We start from the raw sequence: 25,452 nt of genomic DNA on the forward strand, positions 1-25,452 counted from the left end.
TCAGATGCAATTGAGACAAACAATAATTTCTGACAAACAAATATTCAAACAATGTACTAATTCTGGCTTGAAACATCTCTTTCCAAGAATAACACTAACTATACAGAGCGTTTGTGCCCTCTGGCTTCCTGACTACAGGACTGACCCTCCTCTGAGCCACGTTCACAATTGTCATCTCTGGTCAACTAAGCCATAATTAAGTGCCTGTCCCCTTTCTCTTGTGACCCTGCAATAAACTTGCTGCTTGATTGATTAGGCACCGGTTTGGGGCAGGAACCCCCCCACCCCCTTTGATAAGAAAATGGAAAGTCCGATTTAATGCACTTTAAACATTAAAGCGGTAAAACATGTTCAGCTCCAATACAATGAGTCAATCAAATGTCCAGGTGCCCAAAATCATCGACCAGTGTGGTTCCAGGGAATGCACATGGGGTTCCATCATGTCAGTGACTTTGTGAGCATAAAACTCACCAAAACAAATTAAGAACTTGATAGACTTTGCTGTGCGCCCTAACTCGCATCGCGTCTGATCAGAGCTGGCCTGCTATGGTTTGCAAAATAAACCAAGCTGGTTTATTTCCCATTGACAGCTGTTTTTAGGAACAAGTACAGACCTTTCCTCCCTCGTGGCCAGACCCAAGCAGAGATCTGTGCACATTCAAAGTCATCTTGATGGAACCTGTGACCGACTCAAGTTCGATCACGACCTGCGAACCTTGGACAAGCTGACGATCCACGAATTAAGTTGGCCTCCTATTGGTTAGTTTGATGTTCTTTAACCGACATCAACAATAGGAGAAACTTGATGATGTTGGCTTTTAATGCTGCATGTTGCGTTTTGTTTTGCTATGCATGTGTTGGTCTGGAATGGCAAGTTCCCTGACCCTGTTGTTTTACCTTGTTAAAATGAGACTGATTAAACCAACTAACCACATAATACAGAGTAGGGTCTCACTAGCCCATATCACAAACTAATCACAGTTAAATCGTAGTACTGTTATCTTCTATATTTATTAAGTCATAATTTCCTCTGATGAAGAATTGTATATTACTCCTCGTATTTTTCTAATTATTGTTTTCAATTAGCCTATTCACATATTCATTATATATATACAATAAAATATATATCATTTTTACAAGCCATTTTCTACATTATTTCACTAAGGTGGGCTCCACAGATGCACAGGATTCTGAATGGTTGCTGAACTTCATTTGTTCTGAATAAACTTGACCAAACCTCTCTACACAAGCTTTGAAATATCAGTGAAGTCACATATTAATGGAATGAGTCATCCAAATAGTAGACGCCTCATGTTCTGCAGTGGGTAAAGCGTATTTATAAGACTTGGGAAAATATGTCACAAGTGTGTCACATCCCCTTGCTAGGTGGTAACTAATTAATTTATTACGTAATTGATAGTGAATTATTATAAAAAATACAGATAGGTTATTTGGGTCATCAAACAAATCCATTGAAACATTAATGATTTTGCCAATTGATAATCTTGTGCAATGAAGGGTGTTTGTTTTGGGCTTCAAAAGTGAATAGACCTCAGCAGGGCAATACACGGTCTGTATAGTCATATAACATGTACTACTGAGCATGCTCAGTGGGATATTTTCTGAGGACTCCATGGTACTGAATGATTTAATTGCTCCAACCAGAACATTTAAATCAATGTGCATAATGTGGGCCATTAAGGGAAATTAAATCTGTATGACATTAAATATCCCATGTATTTTTCAGTGAACTTTAAAAGCTGTCTGTGCCTCTATCTCCACTCCTGTGGCCAGTTGGATCCTAAGTATACTTACCTCAGCTAAGGGTGAAATAAAGTATTCAGTTAATCCCCAACAATCGCAAAAATTTCTTAATGTTGCTTTTTGATTAGATATAAAATGATGAGGCAATAATTACACTTTAAGCAGTCAATACAATTGATTTCAGTGTGTTGCTTCAATAAAAGTAATGATGGTATGTCCACAGCAAAAATAATCTCTGACATATCGCATTGTGATGGATGCTCAATAAATGATTATTCTCCCTTTTTATGAATCAGAGCAAGTGAATCAAAAAATGACGCTGTTGAAGACATGACATTGGGTATTTCAAACAGAAAAAAATAAGATCAAATTCTCAAGGAGAAAATAGGCTTATTATCATGAAAGCAAAGGGAAGATGTCTAATTGCTTAAATTCTTTTGAGCCCAAATTAAAAAAGACATTAATGCATTGCCACAACTTTTCCTGGTGCTTCCCATTCAGAGAGCGACCTGATAATATCTTACTTCCTTTAAAGTTATTTATCCACCAGGAGTTTTTTCCTTAAAGAAATCACAGAATAAGGCAGCCACCAATATAAACAGTTATAAAATTCCTGAATGAATACATTTTTTTACCTGTTTCAAAAGGGTATAATTGGACCCATCCACACTTATTTTGCGTATTTCGTGATGGTCAGCGAGTATAAGGAAGGGCTCTTCCGCTGGAAAAGAAGTGAACAGAATGATGTTTGCAAAGTGCATGCACCTCCCTGCAGATCCCTGAATAAAAATAACACTGATACATAAGCCACAAGCAGTGAATCACAGAGGCAGCACACACAACAGTTAAATAAGCTCTCAGATTAGCACAACTCAAGGCGGTGAACAATGTTCTTGAATGCATGCCAGCTAACCCTGGCATATACTGTCATACATCTCCCAAACCCATTCCTCCCACATCCCACAGCCCTCTGCTTCTGTTCCCCCGCTAACCTCCTAAACTTTGATTGTCTGATTCCTGTCAGATGACACACGGGGGATTTGGAAGTGTCAGCCATGTCTAAACACCCCCCACCTGCACAATTTTTGCGATTTCTAAAGGTGAATGCTTTCTACAGATGACAGACTTATACCGATGACCTCATTTATACAGATGACTTCTTTCACCAGATGACTCATTTCTACAGGTGACAAATTTATGTAGGTGACTCATCTCTACAGGTAACTCCTTTCTACAGATGACTAATTTCTACAGGTGATTCAATTCACTGGTCACTCTTCTCTTCTCCTATTGAACTGACGTGACTCAATTCAATAGGTCACTCTTCTCTACAGGTAAATATTTTTTACAACTGACTCCAGGAGGATGCCAGCTCCACCCTTTGCCCCCTAACCCCATTCACCTCAGCCAATCAGATCCCAGATCCAGGTGCATTCTACAGGATGGTACACAAAGTAAACCTTAAAATAATACCTGACAGAGACTTGCAGGCGTTGGGATTTCCGGCTGGTGCTTCGTAGCCATCCGCGCACAGGCACTTGAAAGAGCCGTAAGTGTTGATGCAATGCTGGCTGCAGGGCAGGCTGGAGGAGCACTCGTCGATGTCCACGCAGGTCTTCCCATCGCCCTTCAGCTGAAATCCCGGCCAACACTTGCACTGGGTGAACGGGAAAACGAAAAGGGGAATCGTCAATTTTGACTCCTCAATGGCTGTAAACAATGCATCTGCAACACGCAACCCAGCCGAGGGATGAATCAATGTGCTACGAATCAGTTCTCTCCACATGTCCTCATGATGAACCCACGGTGCAGCAGACCTGCTCGTGGAAATAAGAGGAAGGTGAAACTGAAAGATACAGCAGAAGATATTGGCTTTCAAGCTCACTCTGAAAAACACAATACTTGCCATGAAAATGGGCATGGCCACATTTAATGGTCAAATACGATGATTAAATGATTGTTTTAATGATTTTGATTTTAATGATTTAATGGAAAACAAAATGATTGTTTTTAAATGAACTAGGCAGTGCTCTATACCATTAGATATGGAATGCAATGAACCTCCTCTTTGGGGCTACTTGCAATCTATACTTACAAGAGAATAACAGAAAATAGATCTGGAGTCCAAGCAGAAAATGCCATTGTATTCCTGAAAGTAGATCTATTCTTGTTCATATATCAACGAGAAATGAACTGAATAAAAATCAATATAAGTAACGTAAATATAATAGTAAAACAAGTAAAACATTCATTTATCATTTTGTTGTGTTAATGAGCCATTATTAGGCATCTCCCTCTCCTTGCTTCAGATAGGTGAAATTATGTAGAACACCACCATTTAACATAAATGTGAATCCAATAACAGGCAAGACAGTGAAGCCATCTATAGCACTGGTGCACCACAAGGCCCTGTCATAGAGCCAATGCTTTGTAAAACACATTACAATAAACTATAGTGCATGAATTATAAAACAGTAAACACATAACAAATACAAACAAATACATAGACAAATTATTATTGGATGAAGATAATTAATAAAATAAATGACAATTAATTATGATTTATGAACATCACAACTGTCCCTCAGGCTGTGACAGGTAGCAACAAATTTTGGCAGCAGCTTTCCTCTACCAGGAGAATTAGAATGTTTTGAGATTCAGGTAGGTTTGGGAAGTTTGAGACTTGTTCTGTGAGTTTGGGGAAGAAATGTTATCTAATGTTTCTGTAGTTTTCACATTTAATGAGGAAATGCAGCTCTGTCTCTACCTTCTCTTTGTTGCAGTGGGAGCACAGCCTCTCCTCCCTGGGCAGCCAGGCCTGCCTGTCTCTATCGCCAGGCAGTGCTCGCTGAGTCTGTACTTTGTCAATGCTTTCCTTAGCTTTTGGTTTTTCACTGTGGTCAGGTAGTCTGCAACAGTGTAGTCTCAGTTCAGGCCAAATGACATGGCAATTTATTTTGTTTTTGTTGTGCTATGGTTTGGTTGATTCTGATTGGTTGAGTTGGAATGGGGCTGTCCTGAGGCTGGATGGTGTTAGAGGGGGTTAGCAAACTGAGCCTCAGGACCAGCTGGTTGAGAGGGCTCTTCTCTGGGGTCAGCTCATGGCATTTCAAAGCATCGTAATGGTATGAGTGGGGTGGGGGCTGATTTTTAGGTGTATCCAGAATTTAATGGCTCTTTTTTTGGATATTAACGAGTAGTGGATATTGGCCTAATTCTGCCCTGCATGCATTATTTGGTCTTTTCCTCTGCACATTGTTTTTACAGAACTCTGCATGCTGGGTTTCAGTTCGGTGTTTATTCTAATTAGCAAAATCTTGTTTTGTAAGCAGACCCCACACTTCACTGCCATATAGTGTAATTGGTCCAATTATGGATTAAAAAAAATAAATATTGTAGTGTATTCTATATTTTTGTCCCTCATGTCAAATTGTAAAATCTATCTCTCTCCCCCTCTCTCTCTCTTTCACTTTCTCTTTCTCTCAGTGTCTCTTTCCTCAAGATGTTCTAGCTGCACGACAACCTGCTGGTGTCTTTTTATTCCATCTGTTGCCTTAGTCACAGGATTTAGTGTTCTCACTCATTATTCTCCACCCTCGTATTGTCTTCTCCCCTTCCTCTGAACACCACTGTATGCCATTCTCAAGTCATGCATACAATATCGGCATCAAAAAAGGAACACTCCTTCAAAAGCAAAGTTATCACAATAAATGACAAATTTATAAATAAAAATTACAACCCACCGGTACTGTTCTAACTCAAATGAACTGTCGAAAACCAGAAAGATTAAAACAGAGAAGGAAAAGGCATAATAAGAGTCCGTTTGACACACTACACATATTACACATATCAAATGTAGGAGTTCTCTCAGGAAGTACAGACGCTAAGCACAAGCGTTTTGCACCCAGCTGGCGTGCCTTTGTTTCCATTCAATATCTTGATGCCCTCGTAGGGTTCCCATGGAGATCTGAAGCAGGAATATGCTTGCTCCAAGAAAGCCATATTATAACAAATAGAATCTGAGAAGCCTTTCACCCAAATATCACTCGAGAGTTTGTTTACACAGAAAAAAGTATACATTTCAGTGTCGAAAGTGGAAATAATTAGGTGTATTTTATGCGCCATTTCGGTAGACATTCAAATAACATCTAATTATTTGTAAACCACACATTCAGCAACTATTATTTTAATAAATAAATAATCACGCTACATTAAAAAATTGTATGTATGTATGGTTTCAAGCGCATAAGCGAGGCAGTGGAGGGGATACGTTTGTTCAGCATTGCATTACACGGTCAGTTAAATGCACCTAGTCATCTCTCTAAACATCAATAAATAACTGGCCCATGGAATGTTTTTGAAGCCCGGCGTCTTGGCCATAGAATCACCACTGAGAAAGCTCCACAAGAACTGGTCTAAATCACATTTTTTGCAGCGTGACTGCTGTTGTGATCATGATTCTGCAGTGCTTTATATAGTTTATATATTTTTCTTATAACTGTCTCCAAATTCTGGTACATATAGCACAGGTTTTCAGCCCGGGAACAGTCAGATGATGGATCGATTTTTTTTTTCTCTTTTATTTTTTTTTTGTCAAGGAAAAGGCACTTTTGAGTGTGTGTGTGTATATATATATATATATATATTTTTTTTTTTTTTAAAGAATGGAAGGCATTGGCTCTAACCTTATATCCGACGGGAAGGTCCTGGCACTCTTGAGTGCAACCGCTCACCCTGCGGTTCAAACACTCGTTCACGTTGCAGTTGTGCTCGTCCGAGCGGTCCCCGCAGTCGTCCTTCTTGTCGCAGAGGCTGCCGAGGGGGATGCAGCGTCCGTTGGCGCACATGAAGAACGAGCCGTTGCATAAGCTTTCTACAAACAGAAAGGAAGGGGGGGCGGAGGGGTTGGGGGCAACAGGGTTCATCCGTGACCGCGAGACAACGGCACTGTCGCACACGAGTTGAGAGGAGAATCGGACACAGCTGGTCCTTACAAGAATTAACCAACTGGAAAGTGCAACACCTGTAGGCAATTTTTTCTCGTTAATTATTAATATGAGGCTGTAATTCTCAAATGTAGGCTAGTTTGTCCATGCGATAATCCCTAAAGTTGCTACAGTTTGTGTTCTTTTTGAGCCAAATCCTTTTTGATCTCATTTCACAGGGTTTAGAAAGCTATTTTTTTTTTCCTTTGACTCTGTGCTATTCTCGAAGCCTGTTGTCTGTAAGACAAGAAGGACTGGAGTCTTGTCTGAAAAGGGCGGGTGTGGATGGCGGTTTTTCACTTTGGCCGGCACTGATTCGACTCATCAAAGCCTGGATCGATGACCATGATTAGTTCATTAGTTAAATCAGGTGTCGTAATCCTGGGCTAAAACAAAAACCTGCACCCATACTGACCCTTTTCAGATAAGATCGAACACCCCTGGTACAGGAGGTCTTTCTACCAGGTTCTCAGAGAAGAATATCTCCACTTGCTTACATCACTGCTGTTGTTGTCACGGAGATACAAGATCTCACCTGCAGCAGAGCACTTGGGATTGAGCGGAAGCTCGTCGGAGCGGTCCGGACAGTCGGGGTGTCCGTCGCACTCCCACTGCGCACTGAGCAGACACCTCCCGTCTGCGCAGCGAAACTCGGTCAGACCGCAGGAGCGGTACACTGCAACAGCGCAACAGAACAAGACGCGGTTAAAATATAACAAACCGAAACCCGCTGACAAGAAAGAGTTTCTACACCGAGCCAGCCAGCGGAGGATGGGCTCCCCCACTACGTCCGGGTTCCTCTCGAACTTCTCACGGGGGAGTTTCTCTCACCACCGTTTGAAAGCTTTTTCTTCCCATACTGGGGAGTTTTCTATCCCATGATGGTTTTTTGGAGGTTTCAGATTTTGTCTTTCCCAATATTCCTATTTCATGTTCCTGTAAAGCATCTTTGTGACAGCATCCCTGTAAAAAGCTCTATACAAATAAAATTGAACTGAATCGTATATCCACAGCCGACCACAGCCTTAGGATGAAATATAAGTGTTATGCTTTGTATTCCTTATCATTCTATGCCACAAAAATGTATAAATAACGATTCGTCGCTTGCCCTGATTTTTACATTCAAATCTGCTTTCCAATTGGAACTTGGCGATGATTCTGGTCAAACGTGGTGTTCTTGTACCCAGCTTGCACAAAGCAGTATACATTTCTTGGAAGAGTGATTATGTTACTGGGCTTGTATCCAGGTACTGCATATTGAACCCCTGCTGGTGTTCCCCCGATCCAAGCGCTTAACCTGAGCTGCTTCAAGGACCACTTGGCTGTACTAACGGACAACAAGCTACGCAATTCCAAGTGCCATTTTCATTCAGAAACAATGCAGAGAATTCTGAAAAAAACAGCTGTCAAAAGGACAGCTGGCGTGAAGTTCCTTATTGTCCTCCCTCTGTAAACTGCTCAGAAAGACGAGAACTCCGCACACTGAACTTCAGTCGCGACAAAAGCCTTGACAGACCGCCTCAAATCCGTACCTAAACAAGCAAGTGAGAAAGCAGAGCGGGGGAACGCAAAGAGTCACAGCTTTTCGTATATATATTTCCTGCGCGCCTGAATGAGAGGTAAGCCGAGGTACGTTTGCTGAGATTTACGGCTCGGAGAAAAGCTAAGCCGGCAACTGGCGTCTTTCACTTTCAGGTTCGATAAAATTAAAGACAGCGCTCAGCCGCACCGACAGCGCTGGAAGCGTCAGACTGCTCCGACAATCGGTACTCCCCAGCGGAACGAGACAACCCATTCCCCTTTTTTTATGTATGCCCACGAGCTAAAGGGAGAAAAGCTGAAGTGTCGCGCAGCGCGGAGAGAACCCGAAATGCGGATCCTCTCGCAGCAGCCGAGCCGCGGGACTCCCGCGAAGCCGCGGAACTCCCGCGGAGCCGCGGCCACGCGCCGTAACGCAAACATGTCACAGCGCATCTCTTTCATTAGCGCTCCGGCACCTGCGTCCCCGACATCACAGGGCAAGAAAAGGCAGGATAATCAGAGCGGGGGTGGGGGGGGGTGGAGGTGAGGCGCGAGCCCGGGGACACTTGCCACATTCGGGAGACTCGTCGGATCCGTCGCCGCAGTCGTCGTCGTGGTCGCACACGAAGCGCTTGGGGACGCAGGCCTTGTTGTGACACAGGAAAGCATTTTCGTCGCATGTGTTGTTGGGTGCTGCGGGTCAGACAATGTGTCAAGAACACTCCCACCGTACAGCAGTTGCATAGCAGTGAAAATGCTAACTTAAAGGGCATCTACTGTGCTATACAAAGTACACTGACTCAGTGTTTGATGGATAACTGTCTCCATTTTCAGGATCACATTTGACCTTTAAAGGACCATAATGGGTCAGTGCCAAACAAGTACAAAGCAGGGCCATTAGCAAGGAGTTCGTACAGGACCACATGATGGAGATCATCACATACACAAACATACACTCACGCACGCACGCACGCACACACACACACACAGTATGTACACATGCACACACACAGGACCTTCAAAATAGACACACAGGACCCACAGACACACACGTACGCATAACACATGCACACGCGCACTCTCATGCACGTTAAAAAAAAACAAACAAAACAAAAAAACACTTCCTTCACATATTTTAAGTCATTAATTAGCACAATGATTTGTCAAATTTGTAGCATGCAGTGTGTTTGCTGAACTGCTGTAATTGCCCATTAATAGATGATTTAAAATGAAGCGGGTGGCGAGCGTTACCGCAGCCGGCCGCGGCGAGCTCATCGCTGCCGTCGGGACAGTCCCTCTCCCCGTCGCAGAGCCAGCGCTTGGGCACGCAGGCGTAGGACCCGGGACAGGTGAACAACCCCGAGGCGCAGGTCACCGAACCTAGCGGCGGGGCAATCGTAGCAGCGCGTTAGCGACCTCCGTGTTCTCGAAGGTTGAGCACATTAACCCTGCCCTCAATATTCACAGTGATACATGAGAGTGGACTATAATAGAAATATAAAAAAATCAACAATTGAGCAACTGAAAATTACTGACAGGGCTTTCATTTAGATTTCCGCGATGCGTTTCATAAAATTTTCCGACACTTGCCTTGAAAAATAATTCTGTTGCTGTGATTGAAATTTAGGAAGCTTCTCCTACAGCCCGTCAACATCAGTGCTCTTTATTCAAAAGGCATCTTTAACAGAGCGGCACTCCGGGAACCTGCATTTCACTACCCACGATTGATGTTGAAAATTGATCTGCGGTCAAGATGACCGATAAACCGCTCTTGAAATGCAGTGGCAAGGTCCTCTTGATTGCTGACCTCAAAGCTTAATAAGGCCAGGGCACAAACACAAGAGATTCTCAGATACAACCATTAATCTCTATACATTTTTCCCCACTTTCAGTTCTTTTTTTTATCACTGTGTGAGAAAATCATTGCGATTCCACATGGCATTGAAGTACAGATATCACATTGGCATTCCTGCCATTCCCTTTAATTTAAAGGGGATGGCGGGTTAAACTGGATGAGCATAAACATGCAAGTTCCCATGTATAACAGGGCTTTTCATAGGAAGCACATATTCACTTTGTCCCCTTTGCGAGGCCTGAAAACACAGATGATGGAAGAGACAGTTTGAAGGCTGGAAAAGTACTATAAATGCACGATGGATAATAACTTTCCTGGACTGACAGGATGACATGATTGGAGGCGCACAGATTGCGTGTGGGTGTTTGCGGGATCATTCAAATCCTCTCCGTTCCCTTCAATTAAGCAGTTCTTTCTGCCTCCTGAAATTTCCATTTAAAACTTTACAAAAGATTCCATTAACAAATGCGGTAGATCGGGCTAAAGCCTGATAGACAAGACTATAGAACCGAGAGCAGCTATCGGAACCCCTCCCGGGCGCTAACGGACTGAGATGTATTACAGCTTGGAACGGCGTCCTTTACACCATTAGTATCAATCAAACAAACTTAAGCCAAAAGCCTCCAGCAAATATGTACTTTTTTTTCACTGGAGAAACAGAACCACCGTGGGAACTGGCACTGAATCTCAGCTCTCAGCTCTCTGAAATGCTTGGGCGCATTTTTCTGAAAAAAATTTGTCGTCTTCATCTGCAAGTCCGACATCAAGCTTTAATGCGGGTTGGAAAAAAACAAACAAACAAATTCTGACAACCCCTCAATTTGATTGCACCAGTGAAGAAGCAGAGTGCCATAAACACAGCCCCATCATGCATCTATTTATTTCACAGACATTCAGAAAATTGTTGCTGATTTTTTTTAAATTTATTTATTTATTTTTTTTAAGGGCTACAGGGTAGTAACATCCCTCAAGAAGTCAGAGTGGAGCTGGAGCTGCTGGATGGATCATTCCGTTAAGGCACTGTTTCAATACGTGGATGGGCCCTATGCTCTGGAATCTACAGTATTGAGGCACTGTCGGGCCCTACGCTCTGGTATCTATTAGAGCACTGTTCCAGTACATGGATTGGCCCTATGCTCTGGTGTCGATTAAGGCACTGTTCCGATGCGTTAATAGGCCCTATGCTCTGGTACCTATTAGGGAACTGTTCCAATGCGTGGACGGTATCGAACCCGGACTGTGCTGGCGCTGACTGTGGCCAGCAGCTCCACAGGACGACGCACAACTGTCTCAGGGGTCCCCCAGGGGAGATGGTACCGTCAATCGGGATGCCAGTGCTGCATAACGCATCAGCGACCCCCACTGGTCAATCGAGCGCTAGCGGCTCGCCTGTTGAGCCGCGCATGAAACGTCTTCCTCCGACAAAGCAGCGGCTGACACCAAGCTTCAGGGGTGATTGCTCCCGTCTGTGAGGTTTGAGCAATGACTACTGAAAAAAACTACAATTTAGCATGCCGAACTCTGAAGAAAGGGGGAAAAGCAGAAGTTATTATTTTATTTTTGTTTTAAAGCGAGAGGAAATGCTCACCGCAAATCTCCTCGCTTTCGTCCACGCCGTCACCGCAGTCGTCCTCCCCGTCGCACAGCCACTGCTTGGCGATGCACTTGTTCTTGGAGCAGGCAAACTGGTTCCATAAGCAGGAAGAGTCTGCATGGAAGAGAGAAAACGCATGAGCCACGGCCAACAAAAAGCAGCCCAAGGACAAACCATCCAAAGGCAAACGTTATTTCCCCCATTTAAGGACAGTCCATCTTCATTAACAGGACAGGAATCCTGGGCTCTAAAGCGGCCACACTGTGTGTGTGTGTGTGTCTCTGCGTGTGCGAGCGCGCGTGTGTGTGTGTCTTTATTGTCCTCTTAAGGAAATACGAGGAAATAAATCTTTCAGTTGTCTGATATTCCACTATAACAGGAGTGCTACAGTTAGAGAGAAGATCAATTGGACTCAAGATGATGAGCAATGTTCCCAGATCATCACTGAACATACAAAGACCAGAAAGTTATTGCACATACTGTTATTACAGTTCAAATGCTATTGCTTGCATTTGCATGAATCAATAGCTTTCGTTTTTAACACGCAGCGCTTGGTACACAAAGACTGTCACTATGGAAATAATCAAAGCTGCAGAGCTGTTTGCACACAGAATATTCACCCACTACACACTCATCATTTCAAATGCACCTTTCTTGCAGGTTCTACTGAATGAAGAGCAGAACAAGAATAATAAATAATCTTGAGATAAAATTACCCCCCCTCCCCCACCCCCCACAACCAAATCAATAAACAAGGAAGAGAGCACCTCAAGGTCATTTTCACAGATCACATTTTATATACATTTTGGATTACCAGCTTCCCACTTCTTGGATCCTAATACTCTCAGAGAATACCACCTGTGTCAGATTTTAATGGGGTCACCCAGGAGACACTGCACATTGTGTTCTTTCCATAACTAACACCCTCAATGATGTTCAGTTTCGGTTATTCGTGCTTTTTTCCATCACCCATTGAAACACAGAGGAATGACGACATTGCAGAAGCAGATGCTCATATCTCAGCTGTGCCTTCATTTTGTAATGACGGTATTTCTGACGATGACGCACTGGCATTACCTTGGATTTTCAGAGGCCATAATTTGTTTCTATTCTGAGAATACTCATTCAAAACGAATATCAGTAATGGACGTCTGCTGACCCTATTAGGATAAATGCTTTTGTCGACCGATGCGCACGGACAGCGTGAATTTTCCTCTTAAAAATAATGTTCATCATTGGAAAGATGGTTTTCCAAGAAGTAAATATCACAGTCATTATATAGCTGAGCCTAATTTCAAATCCGATGGCTGTACATTGGTTTCACCAGAACTGGACTCACTGAGTTCTCTGTATTATGTCTATGGGAAAAGCCATTCAGATTTCACGTGCTTACAGTTGACAGTTATATCTCATAATCAGTTCTGACATTTTCTTTAGGATACCACAGAGAACATGACATTTCCATACCAAATCCCCTAACAATTTATATTCATCGGCAGTTATTTCTCAATAACAAGAGCGTTTTTTTAAATATGATAATTAAGTTTCAGGTGTGGGAATCTCCATACAATTTTGGCCTTTCAAGGCGAGGGGGATAAAAAGATGGCTTTCTGAAGATCAAAAGTAATTGGATGATCCTGCTTGAAATGGTAAAAGCATTCTATTAGAACAAATTTCAAAAGGCCATATTCATAAACTCTCACACCATTGTGGCATATTCACAAGAGCAGAGGAGTCTTGCTCATGCCATCATTAATTATTCATTATTAACACAGCTCTGGGAAAATATCACAATTTATATCTGCGCGCCATGTTTCCTTATGAAGTCACTTTTACAAAACCCACACTGAATTGTTGTTGTCCCATAGTCGTCATCACGTTTGCTATAAGGTTTGTAAGCAAGATCTACGGACCACGTTTCTGTCCCGATGACATGACACGGCAGAGCGGAACTCTTCATGTGTAACGGATGCATTCCAGATTTGGCAAGATCTCTTCAACTTGTTCTTCCATTAAAATGCCAGCCTTCTGAACCCACAGAGAGGCTCATACCTTGCCAGTCAGCGAAGATGAATGCCATCCCACTCTGTTGCCTGTGTGCTTTAAAATGTGTTCCAATAGTGGATAGCCGATTCTTTTGTTTTTTTTTTTTTTTTTTTTTTTTTTTTTGAAAAGGTAAAAAGTGCCTCCTGGTTTTGAAAAGAGATCATCTTTATTTTAACAATAAATTCTAATTTCCATATGCTACAGGATGCAAGCAGCATGACTTATTACACACATTTTATTTATTTCTTTCCCCCGAATTGAAATAAAAGTACACTTTTCCTTGACATTTTCTCAATTTTTTAACAAGGATCAAGGTAAGGGCTAGGAAATGTGCTTAGTCTTCATTGCTGCAGTAAGGTTTGCAAGGCTGAGCAGAGGTAGATACATATTATGCATTTGAATATGTCAGACTTTTTCAGTAAATTCTCACAGACAAAACCGTGATAAGACCAACAAAAACTTTTATTACCAAGTCATTACTGCATAATTACAGTATAATGCTTTCAATTATGACACTGCATAATTGTAATGATGAAATCAATTAGGGCAGTGTTCAAGCACCTTTTTTTGTGCATGACAATTGTGGATGTTACTCGATTTAACAAATTTAGCCAATCAGAACTTGGTATTCTCCCGTTCATTGCTTGCATTACATTAAATTACATTCATTTAGCAGGCACTCTTATGCAGAGTGATTTACAATGGAGGCAAATATACCGTAAGTGCATTCACCAAAGTTATGTGAACAACAGTGCCAGACCTGGATAATAACATTCCCAAACCAGCGAATGTACGTGCAACAGCAATAAAGCACTAAATTTTTGTTAAAATAATACATAATGTGCGTAATGCACCACAATAGTATAACTCACGATAATACAACATTCACATGGGGTTGCAATGATTCTCCCCTGATGGAGTCCTACAAACAGACTCACTGTTCTGAGTTCTGTTTAGCTATGCCTCACCTGTCTCCTACTGCTGTATACGTATAGGTATGCAGGTTCCTGACACCTGTTATCTTTTCCACCTGTTACATTCAATTTGCTTGCATGTATTGTATTGTATTCAACTATTGCATTTCAGTGCTCACATTCGTTTTTTTTCAGATTTTGCATTTCAGGAATTGCATTTATTTCACCCAGCTATTCCGTTTCAGTGCAGTATTTAGCGTTGTCCTCTTCCATACGTTAAAAAATAAATTAGAAACAGCTCTCGCAAAACAAGGCTCATCGTGACTCATCTGTGATGAATACCTGTCCATCACTGAGCCTTTACGGACATTTTTTCTCTTCATTGTAGATCATCAAACCAAGAATTTGGCATAGTCTGAATTAGGGATTAAACCTTCAAACTTCAGACTTCAACAACAAGGGAATGGCAGCTGTATCATTTCAAGCAACAATGACAATTTTAATTGCAACACATATGATTGCAATATTCATCTACATAATAATCACAGGCAAAAACTCCATTGATTAGACACCCAAAATAGACTCTTACCCAGAGGACCATGACTTGGCTAATGAATGGCCCTGAGATTTTGATATAAACTAAAATCCAAAAACAGGGCACTGAACAAGTGGATAATTTCTGTGATTGTGTGATTGCAATGAACACTTTCTCCTAATGTAATGATCCATTCAGTGGCAAAACATTGTAGACATGCCATCTTCCTCCAGCCCCTCGGCTCCATAAAAGACACATGTGATTAGGCTGATCCCGCTGTGAATGTGTCATTTAAATGCAAAAATCCTGCCTTCCAAAAAATTCACCTGCAGAGCTCCAGTCTGTTTAACCTTGAAAAGTAAAGTGGCAGACTTGACAGACTGGGGAGTGTGCGGCGTTGCGTGTCTGAATTGATTCTCAAATACCAGCCTGAAAAGGCGAACAAAAAAATAAAACATATATACAAAATCAAAAACCCACTTTATGTATACCTAGACTGTACCCTGTGAATCTTCCAGGAGAGTGTTCTGCTAAATCTGGCAGAGATTAAGATTGTTGCAAATGCACAGTTGTCTTTAATGCTGACAGGCATTACTGTTCATTCCCGGCTCTTACTCAGCAAGGGGAACTCAAGCGTTCCAGGCTCAGACAAATAAAATAAATACATATATAAAAAGGAAAAAGAAAAACATTTTTAATATTTTAAAAAAATGCCTTGGGGAATCATACACAGCCCGGCTGGGGTGGGGGAAAAAAACGGTAGAAGCTGCACAAAAGGAAGGAGCAGAAGTGACGGACGGGGGCGTACCGCACTGGAATTCGTCCGCTCCGTCCTCGCAGTCCTTCTGCCCGTCGCACAGCCACACGCTGGAGATGCAGTTTCCGCCGGGGCAGGCGAAGTGGCCGTCCTCGCACCCGTTCCCGGGGGAAACCGCTGAGGCCGGCCGCCAGAGAGGAGGAGGAGGAGGAGGAGGAGGAGGAGGGGGGGACGGGAGGTACGGGGAGAACAGGAGAGTGACGTTAATGAGAGCGGAGCTGGCCCTCACCTCCCCCTCTTACTGGCTGCCCGTTACCCAGGAGGCTCATCCTCACTCGACTACGCGTCCCCCCCCCCATGGGGGCTGGCGGCTCCTCGCCACGGAAGCGCAAGTCACACATGAAAGACATCAAGATCGATAAGATGAATGCTGAGATTCAGAGAAGTCTGTTAAATGCACTAGACAGAAATGTGTTTGTGTGTGTGTGTGTGAGAGTGTGTGTGAGAGAGAGAGAGAAAGGGAGAGAGAAAGGGGGAGAGAGAGAGATCAGAGGTTGTCTTTGTATCACTTTAATGATCAAAGATGGCCGTTACTCTTTTGCATCTAAATGGATCTATATCAACACAGCCCTTCAGGCTAAACAGCATTGATCTGGCACAGGACAGGCGGATTACAAATGCACTAGCAATCCCATCATCCTCCACTCTTTGGCAAGGAAGCAGCCCAATTTGTCTTAACGTTTACATCTTAGCTTGTTGAGGAAATTCATTTTTGTAACATGCATCATGTCCAAGCCACTAAAATGTCATTATCCTTATTTATGTGCTTACAATGAACTTAACTAAGATTTGACACATCCATGCAAACTGCTAGATATGTAGAGGACTGATTTAGGCTGCTGTTGCTTTCTTTATTGCACAATACATGTGCTCTCACACATACACACACGCAACTATGTGTGTTGTGTGTGCATGTGTGTGTGTGCGCGCGCGTGTGTGTGTGTGTGTGAGCACATGTGCGTGTACTTGTGGGTCCAGTGCATTATTTGTTGGCCCTGTATAAAGCATCCATAGTAGTTAATATTTCAGTAGTAGGTCATAAAGGGCCAACTCAGTCAGAAGTCACCGACTATTATCAAGGATGGCGGATGAGAGTAATGGAGGTGAGGTTCAACACTACCGAATCAAAAGGGCGGCTGTGCGTTTCAGACCCCACAACATCACTAGCTAAAGATCCACAACATCATCGACGTTCACTTCCGGCCAAGTCTTAAACGGAGCCATCGACTCGATCGGAATTTAAATCCTCAAACGCATCTTCTTCAGAAAAAAAGAAAAGAAAACCCCCATAACTGCAGCCCAGCAGGCCCAGAGGTAGACTGTCTTACACGGCGATTTTAACGGGAAGAAAGAGAGACGGAGAGAAGAATAATCACCCGTGCAGTGCGCCTCGTCGGCGTAATCCCCGCAGTCGTTGGCCCCGTCGCAGATCCAGGACGGCAGGACGCAGAGAGAGGTGCTGTTGCAGCTGACGAAACCCCGCTCCTTCACCCCCAGCTGGTAGTAATCTACGCAGTCCGTGTTATCTGGCGGGGGAAAAGACAGCCACAATCTCGGATTTAACGACATCCGCGTGGCACCGGATGGAGGGGGTAAAAAAAAAAGAAAAAAAAAAGGAAGAGAGAGAGTCGCGGCGGGTGCGCACGGGAGGGGTGAAAAACGCGAGGCCTCCCTTCACAGGCGGGAAAGCGCCGCCGGCGGCTGTCGTCTCGGCGACGCCTGGGCGGGCCCGTCACTTACTGCAGCTTTTTTCGTCCGAGGCGTCGGCGCAGTCGACGAGCTGATTGCACCAGGCGGCGCTGGGGATGCAGGCCCCGTCCTGGCACCGCCATTCGGAGGACGCGCAAGTCGAGTCTGCGGGGGGGAGGGGGAAGACGCCCATTAGAGGCAATTACGAATTAACATTACCTTCAAGTGACAATTAACTTTAAGCATTGCCGCACGAGGACCAACAGCTGGAAAGAGAAGGAAGAGGGGAGCTGGGCGCCTGATTGCACCATCATGAGTCCTAATCTTTCCATTTAAATGCATACATTCAGCCGCTAATGGCAATCGATGGGAGAAGATCGTTGAAATACCAGTTAAGAAAACTTGCACTTTAATGGCAATTTGTGCACACGGGCAGATTCTTCCCTGTGGAATTCTTAAAGCCTGACTTTTAACCCACCCTCAGGGGAAAAGAATAAAGTTTTTGTGTTAATGATCGGGGAATGTTGTCATCACCTACCGAGGCTCGAGCAATTCCTGCGGTTTAAATGCACATTAAGCTCTCTTAAACCTCTTCTCATGTTAAACATTTAAGGGGAACCGTTTGAAATAGTGCTACGGCGAGGGAACTGCGAAAGACCAGAAAGACGACAATAAGGCGGTAAAACTCAAACGCATTATTAATCAAAGCCATTGTTAGGACAAACCTGATCTGTGGTTTGCCGAGCCAAACAGCAAAAGCTACGATACGCGGCAGAGCTGAATGTTAGACACCGTTTGTGACTCGGTTCAGATGTAAATGAAGTGGAGAGAGGTGACAGCCTGGCTAAACCAGGCTTAAATGCATTCAACTCAACGCTTACGCACATTCTCTCCATCCTCTTCAATGGGGCACACTGGTAGCAGGTGTTGTAATGGCTACAACATATCTACCTGCTTCTGCGGGGCTCTCGCCTAATGAGCGATCATTAGCAGCAAGGAATATTAGTATTTTGCGACACTTAATCTGCTCATATGAGTCTGAGGTGTTTCTAAGCAAGCGCGCATCAACCTCAAAGGTCAAAGCTCTTTCCTGCAGTTGTTAATGGCGCCGGGAAACTCATTAGACCGCCGCCGTTTCCGCCCCGGCGATTATTCCGGTCTTAATCCTCCCCCGCGGGGTGCTCGGCGCGCGCCCCGCGATCGGCCCCCGCGGCACGGCACGGCGCGACGAAGGAAGGATCCGGCGACCGGCGTCCCGTCCGCTGACGTCAGCCGGAGGGGCGAGCTCCTCCGAGTTCCAGGGGGGAGAGTGATTAATGCGAGCCCGTCGCGTTCGTGATTTATTCCTTCGCGGGGGAAAAACAAAAAGGTTGCGCAGCACAGGCGCGCGGAAGAGAAACACGCGCCATTACACAATTGACCCTATCGACGAACGGAGCGGCGTGGAGAAGGGGGTAATTTGGGCCGCGCCCGCCCCCCGAAAGGAGGCCGGAAAGCTAACGGCGCTACGCAATTAACCGACGGCACCCCGGAATGGCCGCCGTTGGATCAGGAAACGGTTTGCGCTTTCTTGAGCGCGGGACCCTGCTGACTGGAGAAAATAGCAGACTTTGGCCACTTGCAGTCCAGCTGCACTTTTACAATAATTAGACTTCTCTTATTGCTGCCCCCCAAAAAAGCAAGGCCATTATTAAATTTTCACATGATCTGTTGTCAGTTATTTGTACTGAATTGCTCTACATCACCAATTCTCTGTCTCACACGTTACATTTGGTTGCTTAATGAAAATTATGTCTTTAACGTGAACCAAAAAGTGAACCAGCTGCAAATGAATTGTTCATGCAGTAAGTGGACTTGAAAGAGGACTTGACTCTCTTCATAGCCCACTTAAGTACAGATGAGATCTCAAACCCCTTATTTTTCACACAACAGCTCCTGTAGAACTCAGACCCCACTGCTGTAACATTGGATTATGGGCAGGGGTTCACATAAGTGGTTAATACGAAGTTAAATTTAAGTGGGCAGTGAGTGGGCAGGAGGGTTGTAGTGAGTGGGCAGGTGGGTTGCAGTGAGTGGGCAGGAGGGTTGTAGTGAGTGGGCAGGAGGGTTGTAGTGAGTGGGCAGGTGGGTTGCAGTGAGTGGGCAGGAGGGTTGTAGTGAGTGGGCAGGTGGGTTGTAGTGAGTGGGCAGGTGGGTTGTAGTGAGTGGGCAGGTGGGTTGTAGTGAGTGGGCAGGTGGGTTGTTGTAAGCGGGCAGGTGGGTTGTAGTATGTGGGCAGGAGGGTTGTAGTATGTGGGCAGGAGGGTTGTAGTATGTTGGCAGGTGGGTTGTAGAAAAGCGGGCAGGTGGGTTGTAGTGAGTGGGCAGGAGGGTTGTAGTATGTGGGCAGGTGGGTTGTAGTGAGTGGGCAGGAGGGTTGTAGTATGTGGGCAGGTGGGTTGTAGTATGTGGGCAGGAGGGTTGTAGTGAGTGGGCAGGTGGGTTGTAGTGAGTGGGCAGGTGGGTAACACTGAGTGGGCAGGTGGGATGTAGTGAGTGGACAGGTGGGTTGCACTGAGTAGGCAGGCTTGGTTCAGGGCCAGTTAGATAGCTGGCTGACGTGGTGCCCGAACAGAAGTCAGACACAGCATGACACTCACTGTTGCAGTATGCTTCGTCCGAGTTGTCTCCGCAGTCGTCCACGCCGTCGCAGAAGCGGCTGTTGGCCACGCAGCGCTGGTTGTAGCAGTGCTTGAAGCCCTTCCTGCAGTTCCTGTCATCTGCAAGCAGGAAGACAGTTAAACAAAATATTGCCCATTGACCCAGACGCAGAGAGGGGACACATTTCTATTATGGTACTTCATTAGCCCCCTTTTCGGAGTCCAGTAAGTGAGCTGCTAAAAAAGTTCATTTCATTAGTCCAGGACTCCAGGGGGCTGTCTCTCTTGCTCTCACACACACACTTTCTCTCTCTCCCTCTCTCTCAATTTTCAATTTGCTTTATTGGCAGGGCACAAACATAATGTTTCTGTGTCTATAATACACAAACATGGAAACCACACGTACAACATGTTCTATGTATGTATGCAACATACATTAAAAAATAACATTCACATATCAGAAAAAATATCCCACATCTTGTGGCTCCATGTCCTGCTGTCTGTGGGGCTGTGGGGCCTTCTCCTAATATTGCTTCATTTTTTTTGTTGTCACTTTTTGAAGTTTATATTTTTTAAAAATACCTCCCTTTCTTGATTGTGATATATTAAAAATGGATAAAAAGAATATGTACAATATGACAAAATTAATCTCTGCCTCCATCTCTTCGCCTGTGCACTGATCGCACAGCCTGTACTCATAGGCTAGTGAAAATACACAATATTTGGAAAGGATCTCCCTCTGTTTTTTTTTTTTTTTAATGGTGACTAGATATTCTGCCAATTCTAAGGTGATTGTTAATTTGATTCACTCTAATTAGTGGTGTTATTGAGGTGTTGTCCTGAAACTAACTGATGCCAGTGTCGGTCTGTTCAGTGAGCTTCAGGATTAGTTGGCAGTTGGGACTCTTTTCTACGTGTAGCAGGGTTTTATGGTGGAGTGAATTAGGATTACATTGTTTTAAATGTGCGCAGAATTTTAATTCCCACTTTTGTACACTGATAATGAATGAATGAAAGTCTAATAGTGCCCTGAATGCATTGATTGGGGTTTTTATTTGTCATTTTTGGAAAGTTTGAAATTACACATGCAGGGATTCTGTGGGGTATTTTCCCTATTTGTTGTAAGTCTGGTTTCTAATGGGACCCCACACTCCATTACCATAAAGAGCAATTGGCTTAATTACAATTTAAAATATTTTAATCCAAATTTTAATGGGTGAGTAAATCGCAGAGCCTCCTCTATATGGTGTAAAAAGCCTTGCGTGCCTTCTCCTTCAATACATACACTGCCAGGTCAAACCCCCCCCCCCGACGCACTGATAATCAAACCCAGGTAACTATTATTAGTGACATTTTCAAGGATACTGGCGCATGAAGTAAAGTGGAACTTATTTGCCTGAGATTTAGCTTTTTTTCTTATTCATGTTCACTGTCAGGGCCCAGGTCTGACAGTACTGCTCCAACAGATCTCTCACGCTATTACATTTCCGCTCACTCATTCACTCTCTCTCTCACTCATTCATTCTCTCACTCTATTGCTTTCTCTCACTTGCTCGCTCACTCTTGCTCCACAGCATGTTCTCTCTCCCTCGCTTTATTGCATTTTCTCTCTCGCATGTCTCTGCCTCTCTCTCTATATCTATTTTTTTTTTCGTTTTGTTTTGTTTTGCTTGCCGCTGACCGAGCAGCGCGCAGTTGCGGGCCGGGGATTGATTTCTTACCGCAATATTGCATTTTCTCATCCGACTTGTCCTTGCAATGAGCTATCCCGTCGCACGTTAACTGATAGTCGATGCACTCGCCGTTCCCGCATTCGAACTCGGTGTGAATGTTGCAGGACGAGTTCTCGGCTGCAAAATGAAAAATAGATTAGTGAGTATTACGCTGGCTTTACAAGAAGCTCCAGGCTGGCTGTCTCGCCCCCGGCTGTCTAAGAAACAGAGGCTCTCATTTCTCTGAAATTACCTCTGCCAGCAGTCCTGTCTGTGTACAGTAGATGGTGTGTTTTCTGCTTAGGGTAGCAAAAACCCTGGTTCTTCTGGGGATGTCTGCGAACAGTAAAATAAATCTACTCTGCCTATGTTTACCTTGTCCTCCATAGCATCAGCGCTCTATTAATGGGGCGGGCATACAAAACCCAGCTGGATTTAAACCCAGCGCACAGTGCTTGTGTTCAGCGCCACAGATCTCCAGTGAAGATAAGTTCATTAACAGTAAATGCCTCATGCGTCTTGTCCTCTGGAGAACATGTTGCTTTAACTTGTGGCCCAGTGCTCCGTTCAGCCCATTGGTTCCTGGGCTATTAGGGAAATGGAACGGCACCTCACTACAGAATTGCATCATGCTTTGTCGAAAATGAAGAACATAAAAATAAAAGTACAACTTCTGTTCTTTAAGTCAAGTTAATTTCCATTCGGCTTAACTTGAACTTGTGCCCTCACCACCATGGAGGCCAGGCAAGGAGCGGTTGAAGAGACAGTAGTGGTAGTGAGGTGAAATGGAGACTTACATACGCAGCGGTTATCGTCCAGCAGCACGCGCTGCCCCCTGCAGCTGCAGTTCACCGTGCCATTCGGGGTCAAGAGGCAAAGGTCTCCGCAGCCCCCGTTCATCGCACGGCAGGGAGACATTTCACCTGCGAAGCAGAGAAGTCTGTGACATTCTGCTGAAGGCAGCACGTTTACTCTCACTTCCGGCACTCATGCACACAGTGAGTTTTAATTACAGGTGGACGGAATTTAATTAAAGGCTAATTCATTCGGAGCAACTGAAATTGAGACGACTGTTTTCTTCTTCTGGAAGACCGTGGTCCCGTCATTAAAAACTTGCAGCAATGGGCCTCCAGCATTTCAACTGTGACAGAAAGCATTGTGTCTAGCATTGCATTCGAAACAGTCTTCTGAAGGACTCTCTCCCTCCAACTCCCAGAATAAACATTTTAGCCAGAAGCGACTGGCGATCTCTTGAAGGACTTGGTTCTCTAAGCATATCCCTGGTGTCACACGCTTTTAAGATGAATTCAGTTTGGAGTTCAGAAAAACATGTACTCATGACACACATATACATCCAGATACATCCAGTCATATACACACAGCCATACACAACATGTGCATGCATTAAACAAGACACTACAAAGGTACATATACATCCAATATCAAAAATCACACATACACATAATTCTTACACATGCTCACACGCATGCTCACACGCATACATGTACACACACGCAAAACATGCATGAGTACAACACATATGTGCATACACACACACACACACACACACACACAAACTCTTTAAGACTGCTTTCCTTGAAACCCTCCTCTGCTCCAAACACTTCAAGGACAACGGACAACCGTGGCTCGACAGTGAGAAGCAGCCGCCTTTCCGGGGTGGCCTCTCCTGAACCGGGGCTTGCACGGCCCGCAGCTCGGAGGAGAGGCGCACTGAACCGAGGCTCCGAGAGCCGGCCGCCATGCCAGGCGAGCGCGGGCCCGGGGAGCCCCACTTCCCAACACAAATGGTCGAGTTTCAGCTGACTGCACAACGCCAAACTCGTGATATAACACTACGCGGGCCAGGCGCCCAGGGAAATCCCAGCAGTACCGCGGGCTTGGACTTCTTCCCTGATGCCACACACGCCATTACTGAAACGGAAATGAAAATCACTAGGGATCCCACGCAGTGCCAGCCAATGGGCTTTGGGAGTCTGAGGAAAAAACGTTATCCCGTATATGGATTTCTGCATCAAAGGAGAATTTTCTCTATGGAGAAAATTGATTTGAGTTTCACGTAATCAACGCGGTCGCAGTTAGTGATATAAACTGCCATTTATAACTTGGACATCTTAAATTAAATGGCACTGGATCCACTGAATTCCAATTATGTCAGAGCTAGCAATTCCATGACAAGGGTTTTCAAGCTAGTCGAAGCTACCGTAAAATACATTTAAAATACATTATTAACGAGAACAGCAACAATAACATTATGGATATATATAACGGTACAAAACAGAAAAATGTATAATTTTTTATACTAACAGGAAACAGCAAACGACTTACAAGCGTGACTGGTACCGCTGGAAATACAGCCATGTCTATGATGTTAGTGTGCAATGGGTCGCTAACCACTCATCCGTTAGCAATTTGTTTTTGTTTTTTTTAATTACACCTATTTTTTAGATGATAAAAAATGGGTAAAGAGCATTCTTTTTTCCATAAACAAGGCCATCTATTTTTTTTTTTTTTACCTGGTAGTCTCAAAAATGCTAAAGAACCTGAAGGGAATGATGACACGACTTCTAAGGCCCAGTGGTAGCACGTGTGTGTTACTGGCACATTACCAAAGGGCATTCATTTTATTTGGGTAAGCTGCCATGTGTCAGCACGATTAATTAGCCAACTACCACGTTAGATTGAAACAAAGCCTTTCCTATATTTAGTCAGCTACCTAGCTTATTGATGGAATTTTCCAGCCATATTATCAAGGAGGACAACAAGCTAGTGCAGCTAGTAATAGCCACAATTAGCCATTACTGCAACGCAAACTGCTGTGAAGTAGCTACAATTTATGTTTGTACCAACAGCCAATTTAGTCTATTCCTTTCATTGAATGTGTTCTTGATTTAAATATATGCTTTAAATGCCTGTTAATGTTACATTTAAGCTCAAACTGAAAATGACTTTATTAACAAATAAAAATGTGATTTTCAATAGACATGCATTCTGCAACTTAATCTATGCAGGAGACGAACACTCATGCCCGACCAGAATATTATCTGACAGCGCATGACAAGTAATATCTCAATATCTCATAATGCTGTATTAAAATATTATTTTCCTCACTTCAAAAAAAGGCTCATCTATTGTCACCCACTGACTTATAATGCAACAGCAAGAGTGAAGCCACATCAGGGACTATATAAACTGGGCATGTAAACAACAACAGCCCCTTCAAATGATATCCAGATCACCTGAGAAACAAAAAAAGGTGAAAAAATCAGTGCTCTGAACCGCAGGGCCCCATACAAGAATGAAGACCTCTACTATTGATGGTTGAATAATTCTTACCGTAATGAAGAATAACTCGCAAACACC

The 25,452-nt window shown here is 43.9% G+C and overlaps 1 protein-coding gene across 5 annotated transcripts in view; it reads right to left on the bottom strand.

Annotated features, from left to right (window-relative positions):
- Positions 1–25,452, bottom strand: part of LOC135250411 (low-density lipoprotein receptor-related protein 1B-like) — a 398,366-nt gene that overhangs the window by 86,171 nt on the left and 286,743 nt on the right. For all 5 annotated transcript variants that reach the window (XR_010328923.1, XM_064326657.1, XM_064326656.1 and 2 more), the window contains 13 exons: positions 22,869–22,994; positions 22,081–22,209; positions 20,360–20,479; positions 17,772–17,885; positions 17,408–17,557; positions 16,023–16,148; positions 11,714–11,833; positions 9,522–9,650; positions 8,841–8,963; positions 7,285–7,425; positions 6,450–6,637; positions 3,238–3,421; positions 2,400–2,485 (listed from right to left, as the gene is read on the bottom strand). Coding sequence is in view for 4 of the 5 variants with exons in the window: in XM_064326657.1 (XP_064182727.1) it covers positions 2,400–2,485; positions 3,238–3,421; positions 6,450–6,637; positions 7,285–7,425; positions 8,841–8,963; positions 9,522–9,650; positions 11,714–11,833; positions 16,023–16,148; positions 17,408–17,557; positions 17,772–17,885; positions 20,360–20,479; positions 22,081–22,209; positions 22,869–22,994 (1,736 nt within the window). In the remaining variant the exon portion in view is untranslated. The remainder of the gene's footprint in view (positions 1–2,399; positions 2,486–3,237; positions 3,422–6,449; positions 6,638–7,284; positions 7,426–8,840; positions 8,964–9,521; positions 9,651–11,713; positions 11,834–16,022; positions 16,149–17,407; positions 17,558–17,771; positions 17,886–20,359; positions 20,480–22,080; positions 22,210–22,868; positions 22,995–25,452) is intronic.

Source organism: Anguilla rostrata, chromosome 3, assembly GCF_018555375.3.
Source record: "Anguilla rostrata isolate EN2019 chromosome 3, ASM1855537v3, whole genome shotgun sequence".
Taxonomy (NCBI): Eukaryota; Metazoa; Chordata; class Actinopteri; order Anguilliformes; family Anguillidae; genus Anguilla; species Anguilla rostrata.